At 33.4% G+C, this 13,567-nt stretch overlaps 1 protein-coding gene and 2 non-coding genes across 4 annotated transcripts; 1 reads left to right on the forward strand and 2 right to left on the reverse strand.

Moving 5' to 3' along the window:
• Window positions 1–3,956: 3,956 nt before the first annotated feature.
• LOC142640386 (uncharacterized) lies at window positions 3,957–11,389 on the forward strand. 2 transcript variants are annotated; one of them, XM_075814446.1, is made up of 8 exons: window positions 4,149–4,282; window positions 4,522–4,541; window positions 5,483–5,819; window positions 5,906–5,999; window positions 6,360–6,481; window positions 6,642–6,791; window positions 10,143–10,241; window positions 11,027–11,389. In XM_075814446.1, the coding sequence occupies exons 3-8, from the start codon at window positions 5,499–5,501 to the stop codon at window positions 11,075–11,077; spliced, it is 837 nt and encodes a 278-aa protein (XP_075670561.1). In that variant the 5' UTR covers window positions 4,149–4,282; window positions 4,522–4,541; window positions 5,483–5,498; the 3' UTR covers window positions 11,078–11,389. The 2 variants fall into 2 exon arrangements, with proteins under 2 accessions (XP_075670560.1, XP_075670561.1); XM_075814445.1 differs by lacking the exon at window positions 4,522–4,541 and having other exon boundaries at window positions 3,957–4,282.
• Window positions 11,390–12,181: 792 nt separating this feature from the next.
• Window positions 12,182–12,273, reverse strand: LOC142641799 (small nucleolar RNA R64/Z200 family). The gene has a single exon (XR_012845477.1). It is a non-coding gene; the product is annotated as a small nucleolar RNA R64/Z200 family (small nucleolar RNA).
• Window positions 12,274–12,609: 336 nt separating this feature from the next.
• Window positions 12,610–12,689, reverse strand: LOC142641883 (small nucleolar RNA Z199). Its single transcript, XR_012845555.1, has one exon. It is a non-coding gene; the product is annotated as a small nucleolar RNA Z199 (small nucleolar RNA).
• Window positions 12,690–13,567: the final 878 nt, after the last annotated feature.

Below are 13,567 nucleotides of genomic sequence, written 5' to 3' on the forward strand. Positions count from 1 at the left end.
TTATTGAAATTGATCAAAACCACAGTTAATTGGATATGCTGATGTAGGTTACCTTTCTGATCCACACAAAGGCCGATCACAAACAGGATATTTATTTACTTATGGAAATACTGTTATTTCATGGAGATCTGTTAAGCAAACAATTTTTGCTACTTCCTCAAATCATGCAGAGATTATCGCAAATCATGCAGAGATTATCGCAATTCATGAAGCGAGTCGTGAATATGTTTGGTTGAGATCGGTAATTCAACATATTCGTGAGAACTGTGGATTATCATCAATCATAAATAGTCCAACGATATTATATGAAAATAATGCCACTTGTATTACTCAAATTAGGGGAGACTATATCAAGAGTGATAGAAATAAGCATATTGCACCAAAAAAATTTTATACACATGAGCTCCAGAAGAGTGGCGATATTGATGTCAAACAGATACAATCACGTGATAATTTGGCCAATATGTTCACTAAACCATTATCAATTGTGAATTTTAAGAAGATGGTGCACAACATTGGTATGTGTCGACTTAAGGATATGTTTACCATGAACAATGGAAATTCCATGTACTCATGAGGGGGAGTAAATTTTCTGAAGAATGTGTGATGATTGTACTCTTTTTCTTTCGTTTGCAAGGCTTTAATGAGACAACCCTAAGGTACTAGAAGTTATACAAGAATATTGTACTCTTTTTCTTTAGCCAAATTTTTTTTCCCACATGGCTTTTATTTGGCAAGGTTTTAACGAGGCATATTCTTAGAAAGTGGTCATCCAAGGGGGAGTGTTAAAGTCTGATTGGAATGTGTAAACTTTGGGCAATGAAAATGTTACTTGGGATGTGTAAAGGGTGAAATGTATAAAGACTATAGGGGAGATGTATATCCATAAGTATACTCATTATTACAACCTTATCTCATAAATTCTACAAGCATTCTAAGGTCCTATATATATGTGGGACCTTTATATATATGTGAGATTACTTTACTATTATTGTACACATCTAAGAGAGATTAAAAGAATTGTTGATGACCACTTGAATATAAGAGTTTATCAATATATATTTCTTGTTTCCTTTTACTTTGTTTTATATATTTCTATCATTTCGCAACAGTGGGTTTTTTTTCAATTTTATTTTATAGTTTCTTTGCACAATATTAATCTGACAAATGAGTTATGTCAAGCATATTCATATTAAATCCACTCGAAGTGGATCAAATCAAATTTGGATTCAGAGTGGATCAAACTAAAATGGATTGCACAACAATGGACTTTTATTGAATTTTTTACAAGTCAAGTCTACTCGGTATAACTTTTCTTTTTTCACATCTTTGAAAACAAACCCTTGCCTCCACCAACCTCCAAAAATGTTGAAACAATTAAAAATCTTGGAAGTTTCAGCTCGACCGATTAAGTAGGTTTGTTTTAGTTATGTGTTTTATACTAAACTTTTAAATTTATTTTACTATTTACAAATAAATGTAAGAAGTTGTATTTACTATAAATCATATAATTCGTTGAATTAAAATCATAGAAAGTGACCCACATTCCCATTGATTAAAGGACATATGCTTTAAGCTATGTGTACTTTCTAACATTTTAAAAAAAAAATTATGAGTATCATATTCACGTGACCGTGTATAATTATATATATAACAGGTTGGATCGAGTCTTTAGCAGTTTTAAAATACCTCAACCCAGCACTTTAATAGTTAAACTTGCTCAATTTGTTTGAAAATCAATATCATATATATATATATATATATATCTCAAACATTACATGAATTATCAACAGATTTTGTTTATATTCACAAAGAAAGGACTGAGATTAATAAAAGAGTATTAATCATGTAGATAAAATATATTAAGAATAGTTAAAATTTTTTATTTTATTTGTATAATTCTATAGTTAGATGTGAAGGAATTTAAACTCTGAATGTTTTCGTTAGAAATACCAACATGTGTCAATTGAGCTATTAAAGTCCTTGGCAAAAATGACTATAATTTAACTATGGTGAAGTGTCACCTTTATCTTTTAAGTTTCATTGTGGGTTTCACTCAGCTGTTAAAGTCTCTTATCGTTGAATAAGAGATCTGAAACTTATTTCCCGCATACACCAATTACTAATTAGTATCTTGGTCTAATAATAAAAAGTTATCATAAAAAGCGGACACTATAAGATAAGCCTCTCTTGAAACTCCATTTACTGTTAGGAAAAAAATTTGACAAGTCAAGTTGAAATGTTAGTCCACCACAAGTTACAACAAGCTCAAATTGTACAAACTGTTCTCACCACAATTCAAATTTGTTGTAGAGATATGGTGAGATTTCATTAACACAATTGATTTACAAGCCACATGTACAGGGTGGAGCCAGGGGGTCGAGGGGGCAATTTTCCCCCTGGCTCCTAGAAAAAAAAACCTTGAAATAGGTATATTATGAACTATTCTTTAGTACTTTATCCCGACAAAAAAAAAAAGACTCCCACTTTAATACATGTATAGACCCTTAACACCAAAAAAAGTAGGAAAAAAACATTCTCCCACGTACCACATCATATCACTTTTTCACCAAATTTACTATTCTTATTAGTTTTATCTCACCATGTAAGTTTTCACTCATTTCATTGTTCCATTTTTTCTCAATCATTATTTTCAGTTTACTATTCACAACACTTTTCTTGTGGAGCAATACTATGAATACTACAAATTTACAAATTGATGTGGTATCAATCATAAAAAAAATCCATTCAAGCATTTATTTATATAGGGTCTGTTTGATTGGAATGTTTAAACAACAGTTTTTGTTGTTTAAACAACACAACATGTATTTTTACAACACTTTTTCACCCACACGTATTTATACAACACTTAAACAACGTTACTAGAACAATATTACCAAACGGGCCCGTTTAAGTGTCATATTTTCTTGTCACAGCTTTTTACAGTAGAATTTATTGTCTTTTTAGCTTTGATAATTTCTATATCGAAAACATTTTAAAAACACTTTCATAACAAATTTAAATAAAAGATTGTTACCAGTTTTTATTGGTGAGCAAAAAAGTAATTTTAGTGATGGGTTGAAATTTGAACCAATAGCAATTTACTACTAATAATTTATTGTGAAAGTATTTTGAAAATTTTGCTTATCCCATATTTTTTTCATGGCAATTCAATTAGTGGTTCCTATAAGTAACACATAATTATTAGAAAAAATAATACTTAACATCCTTTTAATACTATTTTAATCTTATCCCCTCGTGTACAATGATGTCTGTTTGATATCTGCTTATTTTACTGAAATTGAAAAACTTGTTGCTAAAAATACTGTAAATAAAGGTAAAAGTTAGCTGAAATACTATGTTGAGACTCATGAATTAGTACCAAAAAGTATAGTAAAACTTATAAATAATAGCAAAAAATAAGATAAATAGTAAAATAAACTGGTTTTTTTAATTTGAATCAAAACGCAATGACAGGCCAGGATTTGTACCATTTTTTTTGGGCAAAATTTGCTCAACAGCATTTTTTCAGAAAAATATTCGGTGAATAGTATGCGGCTGAAAGAATTTAGTAAGTTGGATTGTTTTTGAAAATCGAGTTTGTGAAACTCGAGTTCCAACCCAAAAAAAAAAGAAGTTAAACTCGAGTTCCATTTAAAAAAGATAACGGAACTCATGTTTGCTTCCCTTGAGTTCCATCTGATTTATTTTTTTTAAAAGCATGGAACTCGAGTTTACTAAACTCGAGTTCCACCTTTTTTTTTATTTTATAATGCACATCAAGTCTAAATCGAGTCTGAAAAACTCGATTTTGAGTTGAAACTCGAGTATTATAAACTCGATTTTCAAAAAACAGTCAAACTTACTAAATACTTTCAGCTGCATACTATTCACCGAATTTTTTCCAAAAAATATACTATATACCAAATTTTGCCTTTTTTTTTTTTTTTTTTTTTGTGTTTGACATTTCGCTCGCGTGCCCAATAGCCGTTTTTAACGTAAACGGGAGAGCACCAGTGAGCATTACTAGTGAATACTGATCCACCGAGCCTGAGCTGATCTAAAATCTAAAATCATTATATTTTAAGACTAGAAAAATAATCCCCCAAACCCAAAGCCATAAGCCATTGGACTGGTAGTTTACTTTAAATCACTTTATCCAGCTTCTATTCTTCCTCTTAAAATCACCGAAGAAGAAGAAGAAGAAGAAGAATAGTAGAAGAATACCCCAACGTACCATATTTCTGATATTCGTATCGTAGCCATCCATTAATTATTCCAGGTAAAATTCTAAGCATTTCTCTACTTGTTCACTATTACTTGCCTGTTGATCTGTTTCGAATTTTTGTAACTTAGACCTTCTTCTTTTTTGAAAAAGTCGATTTTGAAAGTTCACATTCTGTTTGGTTCCTGAGAAAAACCGAAGAAAAAGGAAAGTGTGAAAGGTAGTTGAGCTGCCTGTTGGTACTCGAAGTTATCAATATAGATCTCGTTTTACCTTAATTTCTTTCATTTTCTCAGGAACCAAACGGAGCGCTAAGGTGCGAAATCACTCATGTGTAATATTAATAGGGTTAGGACTTAAGATCACCTATGTGCCATTACAAACTGTGACAATTTTAAAATAAAAATAAAAAATCTGATCCAAAGTTTTCTTAGATGACAACGAAAATCAGGGGGCATAGTGTAATTTATGGAAACAAGAGGGAAAGTTTCTGACGTTTTTGTAGACCTGGTGGGAGATTGGTGTGATTTACCTACAATGATACCGCTCAAATTTGTAATGTACTGTTTGCTAAGCATTAGGAAGAAGTTTTGCCTGGTTTAGAAAAATGTTTTTTGGCAAGAATAAGGCATTTCATGTTATTGATGTCTGCCTATGAATTTAAATCATACTGTATTGTCATACGGGGTCGAAGTTTTGTTTTTGTATTTAGGAAGGAAGGAAAAAAAGAGAGTGGAGAATCACTTTAGCTTAGCCAAAATCCAAAATATTAACAATCGGCGTATTCGGGTTTTTGTTTTATGTTTTAATATTCATTCTTGATTTCATGGTTCAAGAGCGAACGTGGGTGGTACGAACAGAATATGAGGACTCGAGTCATTCAAATATGGTCTGATTCTGTATTTTAAACGGCGATATGCAGTGTATCACCAAAATGTCTTAAAAAAACAATCTCTCTCACTCTCACTAATATTATTGTCTGAGAGCAATTATGGTCCAAGAGTGAACAAAAGAACTTGTGAATCCAGTGTTATATGTCGCTTGTGGGTGCATTTGATTAATCTTGATATGCTAGCATTTAGTAATGTGATAGCTTGATTTCTCAGCAAAATATTTTGAATAAGCAACTGATTGGACCAGATCATTTGCTTTGTTGGTTAAAATATTGCACCTAAAGGGGAAATAATGTTGCATTGGTTATGGTATTATTACTATTGTTGGTTTTAGTAATGAATGTTTATGTCTCTTAATATCTAGTTTTGAGCTCGAAGAAATGTTGATGGGTCATACGGATGGTCTATCCGAACGGAGGTCATCAAAGGATCATCTACTTAGTGATCTTGATACCGAGTTAGATGATGATGAAGCTGCAGATTGTTCTGAAAAGATACTGTACTTTGCTTCCTTTGAAGAACTTGCAAGAAATAGTGTTAAGTATGACACTGTTATATGGCTTTCTATATCGCTGATGCTGGTCTTAGCTTGGGGAGTGGGCATCATTATGCTGCTATATCTGCCCATTAAGAGATATGTGCTTCAGAAGGATCTTTCCTCACGCAAACTATATGTTACACCTAGTGAGATAGTCTACAAGGTATACAAATTGTTTGGATTGTTCTCTTGTTATTTTTTAAAGAAAAAATCTGTGTAGATGTAATTTTTTCATTTCTCCCTATGAAGGTCTCGAGGCCTTCTTATATACCTTTTTGGGGCACTGTGACAATCGAGAAGCATGTTCCACTTTCCATGGTAATTGATATCATTATTGAACAAGGTACCAGTGCAAGCCTTTTCAGATGCTTCTGTAATATATGATTACTAAAATAACGATTTCAGATCACATTCATATACTGTTCTTCTCTGTTATTATTGGTTCTGTACCCATGCAGAGTTTCTGATAGGATAGGAACTTAAGGAGAGAGAGAGAGAGATTTATTATTTACTAACCCATTCTCTAATTTTCTTCCTTTAAAAAAATTGCATTTTCATCATTGGCATCTGCATAAATCTCTTGATCATATGAGCTCATATGGATTTGGTTCTTTTGTCTGTTGGGTGCGCAATATATATTTTCTATAACAAATGCTTCATTTGGAAAGAGGGTTATGGTGTTTTAACATTCTATTCTCAATAGGTTGCTTGCAATCAGTATTTGGAATCCATACCTTTAGAGTTGAAAGTATAGCACAGGGAAAAGCTGCACCTGTGGATGATCTACAGGTTCAAGGGGTTTCTAATCCTGGACTTCTGAGAAAGGTAGTTTAAGATTTTTTTTTTCTTTTAGTTTGTTATCCATTTGACTATTGCTAGTCTATTCTTCACATTCACTGTTTCATGGGTTGCAGATGTTGAGTATCACATTATTAAAAAGGGCACAGTTTATAAAAAAAACTTAAATGAATTGCATGTCTTGCAGGTCATTGTAACAGAAGCTTCAAAGGTTATACAAGATGTTGGTAGAGGTTGGAAGCCTACGGTTCTAACCATTGAAGGGGAAAACATGGGTCGTATGGGTTCTTTGTCTGAGGGACCAGCTGTTTTGAGATCTCCATCCAAAAATTGGAAGGTAAATATTAAACTCTTGCAGATCATAGATTCATCATTTTCATTTTTCCTCACTTTTTAAAATCGCTTAGAGATAAAATCAACATCCAATCCCCCCCCCCCTCCCCCTTTCAGACCAGGCAAAAGAAAAGAAACTTAAGGTATTTCAGCTCAATAATTCTTGGTCTGATGACTGCAGTGCTACCAAAACTCTTAACACTCTTGAATGCTACAAATAATGCTTGTAACAGCACAACTGCTTTAGAATTTTATTAGACTAGCATGATACTCAGGTTTTGGTTGGTTCATAATCACGTCAGCCTGAGCTGATTTAAATTGGTTGAAATCACCTTGCAAGATGGGGGGGCATAAAGCTTTATAAGGTCTCTCAGAGAAGCTCATTTTCATTATTAGTTTTTTTCCTTCTCCCATGCCGGTTGGAGAATGGAGCTATCATGGTTGATCCCTGAATGTGTGCTTTGGTAGTTGGGATTATATATGATGTATGACAAATTGGAGAATTTGTCTACAGTGATTGTGGTGGGTTAAGGTTCAGTAGGATTTATGGATTTAGGTTTAAAATTTTTTACAAGGGTTAGGATTAGGGTTCAAGAATAAATATTGTTTGTAGAGAAGAGAAAGATTTGTTTTGGGGTTGAAAAGAGGTAAGAAGAAACAGAAACCAAATCTGCCCACAAACTGTGAATTGTGTGCGTGAACAGTAGTGCAAACCATGCGAGAGAGAGAGAGAGAGAGAGGGACAAATAACAAGGCCAACATGTTTCAATACTCAAAACAAATATCAACTTATCAAAAAAAAAAAAAAACTCAAAACAAATATCAATCAACTCCTTTTATTCTTTTGAGTACATTGATCACAAATATAAATAAAGAGTCTTTCTTGTATTAGTAATATTAGGACTCTTAGTTTGACTAGTAAACTAAAACTTTTTTTTTATGACATGTAACCTCACCAAGGTAGGGCCCTTTGGACCTATTGTGAGGAGTAAACCAAGGATACACAATTCCACTCGCCAAAACCGTGTATCAAGTAATCCAGGAGAACTCCTAATAATAGTAAACGAAAAACATAATAAGGTAATAATAACTAATAAAAGACTAACCTAGACCCAAAGAAAGAAAACCTAAGATACTTAGGATCTAATAAGTTATTCTAGGCTAAACAAAATTACCAAAATATTCTTAGTCTACAAAATTGTTGAAATTAAAGTTTTACCCCTATATACAAAATTGGCCATAACTGTTAAATAAAAACCCAAATAAAAAAAAGGTTTTAACCCTAGTATACATCTGAACTTTTTAAAGCCCATGACTTTTACTACAATTGGACTCCACATGTGGGTTCAATAAAATAAATCTTGAATAGACTAATTTGCAAAGTAGTAACAAATTAATTTTCTATGGTTGCATCAAGATTGGTGCAGAAGCAGAACTGATGTTTATGGTAAAAGACTCTGGTATTTAGTGCTTGAGGATCTGAGGAAGCAGTCTTTAATCCTATATGAGGGTTTTCATGCAATTTCCTTGCTCATATGGTGGACATTCGAAAATTTTGTTTCGAGTCAGCTATTATGTTCTAAAGATTTAGTAGCACAGGATCTGTTTATTCTACATTATATGATCATATTGAGGTGTTTCACTCTTTTATCAACTTCATAGAAATTTCAGTGGTGATGGTGAGAGTTCTTGGCTTATTCCCTATTGGATTCTTTGAATCGTAGTATGCATGCTGATTGGGGTGTCCCATAAACATCCTGTTCCATAACTGACTTCTGAGACATGTCTGAAGTCTCAATAGTAATGAATAGGGAGTGATTGGTTTGAGTCCAGGAGATTAGAACTAACCTTCTGAACTAGGGAAGGTTAGTTTCAAATCAGAAATGCTACGCATGAGAAAAGGGGTGTGGTAAGAATGGATTTAAAAGAAATTTCATGTTTGTTTCTGGGCTGAGTTCGTATTTCATTTGGTCTATAGATGCAGACTTAGTTTGTAGTCGCTGAATCAAAGAAAAGAAAAGACTGGCAGTTTTGAAAGTAGAAAATTTTCCCCTATCTTTGGTTCCTGAGAAACATATATATTGAGTGTATCTGTGCTCATATATTTAGTTGGCATTTAATATATATTATTAAATTGCTTGGAGACCAAATAACAGAAAATGTAAAACAAGAATCATATCGGTACCTTATTCTAGTTTCTCAGTAACTTGTCTAATTTGTGACTTCTTGGTAGCTTGAGTGATTTTTCAAAAAGGTTGTCTAAAGAAAAAAAATGATAAAACAAAACAAGAGAGGTTATTCGTTGGTATGCTGGTGTTGTCTGTGCTGTTGTAGTGGAGAGATAGTTGATCTATTTTTTTTTTCATTGTTCTGTTGCATGGGAGTTGTGGAGTTTTGTTTTCAATTCTTTTGGAATTGATTGGGTATTACTAGGAAAGGTCATTGATCTTCTATCTGGCTAGAGGAACTGGGTCTGTAAGCAGTCTTCAAATATCTGGAATGTCGTCCCCTTATGTTTGATGTGGATATTGTGGAGAGAATGTGATTGGTGTATTTTTGAGGATGTGGAGCATACTGGTACCCAAGTGCTAGATTTGTTTAGTAGATCTTTGCTGGATTGGTCCCGTGCCATAGCTGAATTGAAAGTCTCTAAGCCTGTGTACATAATTTTTGATTCTTTGTAATTCTTTTGGCTTCTCCATGTTCATCTTGTTCATGGAGTGGTCTTTTTTGATAAAAGCATATTATTAGTTATCAAAAAAAAAAAAAAAATTAATCTACAGGTTGAAGCAAGAGATTTTTACTTGAAGGAGTACACACGCACATAAAAGTCAATTCTTGCAATTGACAGTCAAATGCAGCTATAAATATATGAAATCTGAAAACTCTTATTTTTTGGGGGCCACTAGGACAGCCTGAAAGTCCGTTACAGCTATAAATCTATAAAATATAAAAACTCATTCTTTTGAGGTGGGAGGAGAGGGATGGACTAGCTCAAATTTTTGAGGAGCCAACTCTTAGATTTGTTGGCCTAACCCTAAGCATCAAAATGGTTCTGCCATTATTCAGCTGAAAATGGTTAAATTACCTTCTTCTTCTTTTTTTTTTTTCTTTTTTTTTTAATCTTTCTTCTCTATCAGTCATCAATGAAAATAGAAGCACACCATTATCACATTGCGATACTGTTGCTTGTTTGTGGGTTTTTTCATTCTTTTATTTCTTGTAATTTTTCTGTCAATAATGCTATATTGAAGACACTGTTTTCTATCCACTGAGTTTTTTGTTTTTATGCAGATTCATGCATTCTAGAAAACTACACTTTATGCCACTAACCAAAAAAAATACACTTTTTCAGATGACAGCTTCACCACGCCATGCCACAATGGAACGCAGAGGCATACTTACTGGGGAACTGCTGCTAAATAAACTTGAAGAAGTCAATAAATCAGTAAAGGTAAAATACCTTTCTTTGTTTTCTTCATGGGTATGGAGTTTATAAAAACAAATGGATTTTTTATGGCAAAAGTTAACAGATGTTCTAACGGCATTAGTTTAGGAAATTTTTAGAAATTTTTTATGGGAATAGAAAATAGTAATTAAATTTTGTGACAACTTTTTATATTTCCCGTGAAAATGGTATTAAAACTTTCTTAAAACGGTCCATTACCAAATGCTCCAAGGACACCTGACTGGAACCTTTTTATTTATGACAAAAAATCAGTCCAACCCCCCCTTCTCTGTTCAAGTCACTTTGCTCTTTCTTTCTGCATAATGGGGACCAGTTTTTGGAACTCAGAAAAGGCCTTACATCAACTGTGAACTTACATTAAGATGCATTCCAAAGGGATAATCTATGATGGGATGCTGCCTCATAATAAATTATCAATCTTGAATGCACGGTGCTCAACTATATGTTATCCCCATTTTAAATCACATGCAGAAGAAAAATGTCACTATTTCATCTTGTTTTCAGACACAAACTTCCAACTTTTGGAACATTGTGCACAAGCAATCTCTCTAATTTGTAGCAAGTTCAGTAACTGTTTAGATATATATATATATATTGGGGGGGTCTTAAAAGTCACTCTCTGTCTCTCTGTCTCTCTCTCTCTCTCTCGTTCTATATATATATATATATATATATATAGAAACTTTTTTTTTTCCGCTTTGAATAAATCTTTGTTGGTTTACGTAATTCCCAGCATATACTTACATCATCTTTCTTAACTACATGAGCAGAAAATCGAGTTGCTTATTGAGAAGTCTCATGCCGCCCCTTATGGCCGTTGAATTGTCAAGTATCCTACTTTGCAAATCCCAAATTTTGGCAATCAGCAAACTGGAGAAGGAAGTGAATCTCGTTAGCTGTTACTTCATCTGTAACAACAAGCTTAGGGATATAGTATATTATAATCAGATAATCATCAATCCAGTTGTGTCATTTCTTACCATATGTTTATAGATTTACAATAGGAATTCGAAGCATGATTTTTGTTTTGAACCTCAGCCCTCGAGCTTTTACTTTCCTAAATAATTTTTTTGGTTACTGTATTGTTTTGTTATTTGGGTTTAATATTGCAGAGATAATTCATATGATTCTCACGGTCTCACCTGATATCTAACTTTCCCTTCCAACCTCCAAGTGTATCAATCAATTCTCTAGCCGCTGGAATGATGGATCTGGGCTGAAAAATCCCAACAGGAATTCTAGTTAAGACTGTGCTAGGTTGAAGTCCTTATAATTTACCAGTCTAAATCTAAACACAAAAGGGGAAGAATATGATAATTTTTTTAGAACAAAAAAATATATTTTGCAAAAGACTTGCTTATGAGAGGTAATTTACTAATTTTCATGCCAGACTGATTGTAAACAAAATCTTCGTATGGCTGATTACTTCATATGGAATGATTGAAGCTTGATTTGATTATTGAGGAGATTACCCTTTGAGAGTGGTATAAGCAACTACGTAACTAAAGGTAGCAACTGTAATTCCTAGTTCAGCCTCTTCCAATAGGTATAAGACCAAAACTTTCACTAAGTTTCAAATAACTAAATCAATTCAAATTGAGTTTAGTTAACTTAACTAATAAAATTTCTATAAATTGTATAAGAGATCTAAGATCTAATCACCAAAAACTGAGCAGTGTTTTGATCTGATATTATTAAAAACAGACCTTTACTCAAAATTCTTTTCCATGTACTTCTTAGGATTGGTTCCGAGCCATTCTGGCCATGGGATAAGAGGACTTCTGGGTTCTTATGTTGTTGTTTATTATCAGAGAGAAAGAAAGCCATTGTCAACTGAATCAGACACAACACACAAAGTCAATAAGTTGCAACTACGGTAGTCAGCTTCACATAGACAGGACAACAGTGCCAGCAGTTATATATATAATCTGCTCAGAAACATGAATATTATCTCATAGACCTTTTAAGATCTCTGAAGTCTGACATGTGATAGTTTCATGATTCATCACAGCAACTCAAAACCAAACCAAACCAAAATCAAGCGCACCAAATTATCTGTCTTGGAGTATTTCATAAAGGTCCAAGTTTGATTCCTTACAAAACAATGTGCTTATCGTTAAGAGTTTAAAACAACAATAGAAGCACTAAAAATCTAAAACGAAAAACATATCAGAAATATGAAGGTTCTTGAAGAGATCAGAGAGTGTGCTAAATGGGTTTGTCGGTCACGGTTAATCAGAAACACGGACCAATATTTTTCTCATCATATCTCGTCATTGAACCACCAATTCTTAACTCAAAAAAATATATATATATATTAAAAAGAAAAAAGAAAGAGAGTGGAACGAAAAGAAATCATCAGAGACTTAAATACAAGTAATCACGAAATTAATCGATCATTTTGTTGCAGTTATTTCTATCCTCATCTGATTTCACTTCATTCCCATGACCCAATAAACGTAATCAGTATGACGCTATTATTCACAATTATCAGTATATCTACCAACACCCTAAATGAGAGAGAAAGAGAGATGTTGGGGATGGGTGGCGAGGTTTAGAGCTAATTTATAGGCGCTGCTGAGAGCGAGGGGGTTGCCCTAGATCGGGGTATTGTATTATAGTCAGAGTTAAATTCACACCGTTGGATTAAACTGGGCTTTAAAAGTTTGCATTAGTGCAGGTTTGGACTTGCAACATTTCGTTTTGAGTTCAGACCATACCATTGGGTCGACCTGGCCCATAAAAAGCCTCTAAATATATTTATCTTATAGGGTGAAGCCCTCTATGTAAAAAAAAAAAAAAAAAAACTTAGGTACAATACCTTAAACATGTTTCTTAAATTTTTCTCTTAAAATTCAATCATATGGTTTTTTTCTTATGGGTTGAAAGTGTATTTTTAAGTAGAGATGACAATGGAGTGAGGTTGGATCATAGGTCCTTATTTCCCTCCCTATCCTTTCTCTTCGGTATGAAAGAAGAGAGGTTAGGTCCTGGGTGGGTTTAAATGTATTTTACTAATCTTAATGAGATGGCTCTAACATTGATGAGTATATATTTTCTTCCACTGTTGTTTTTGGTTGAGAAATCCACTACCCATTAGGGCTGTGCAAAAAAAGCGCCTAACCTACCAACCTACCTACCTAACCCGCACTAACCCAACCCAACCCAACCCAACTCATGTAGGTCGGCTTGGGTGAGTTAGATAGATAATTTAGCAAGTCGAGTTGAATAATGGGTTGAAATATTTCTACTCTGCCATAACTCAACCCGCCCACACACACACTTTGTCATGTTGCAAAAATCTACCTCAT

This window comes from Castanea sativa, chromosome 6 (assembly GCF_040712315.1).
Source record: "Castanea sativa cultivar Marrone di Chiusa Pesio chromosome 6, ASM4071231v1".
NCBI lineage: Eukaryota > Viridiplantae > Streptophyta > Magnoliopsida > Fagales > Fagaceae > Castanea > Castanea sativa.

What these genes read in the sequence shown, in the direction of transcription:
- LOC142640386 (XM_075814445.1), top strand. Translation starts at nt 5,499, where the DNA reads ATGTTGATGGGTCATACGGATGGTCTATCCGAACGGAGGTCATCAAAG. An exon ending in ATCCTGGACTTCTGAGAAAG is followed by an intron (nt 6,482 to 6,641) that starts GTAGTTTAAGAT and finishes CATGTCTTGCAG; the next exon opens with GTCATTGTAACAGAAGCTTC. An exon ending in AAGTCAATAAATCAGTAAAG is followed by an intron (nt 10,242 to 11,026) that starts GTAAAATACCTT and finishes CTACATGAGCAG; the next exon opens with AAAATCGAGTTGCTTATTGA.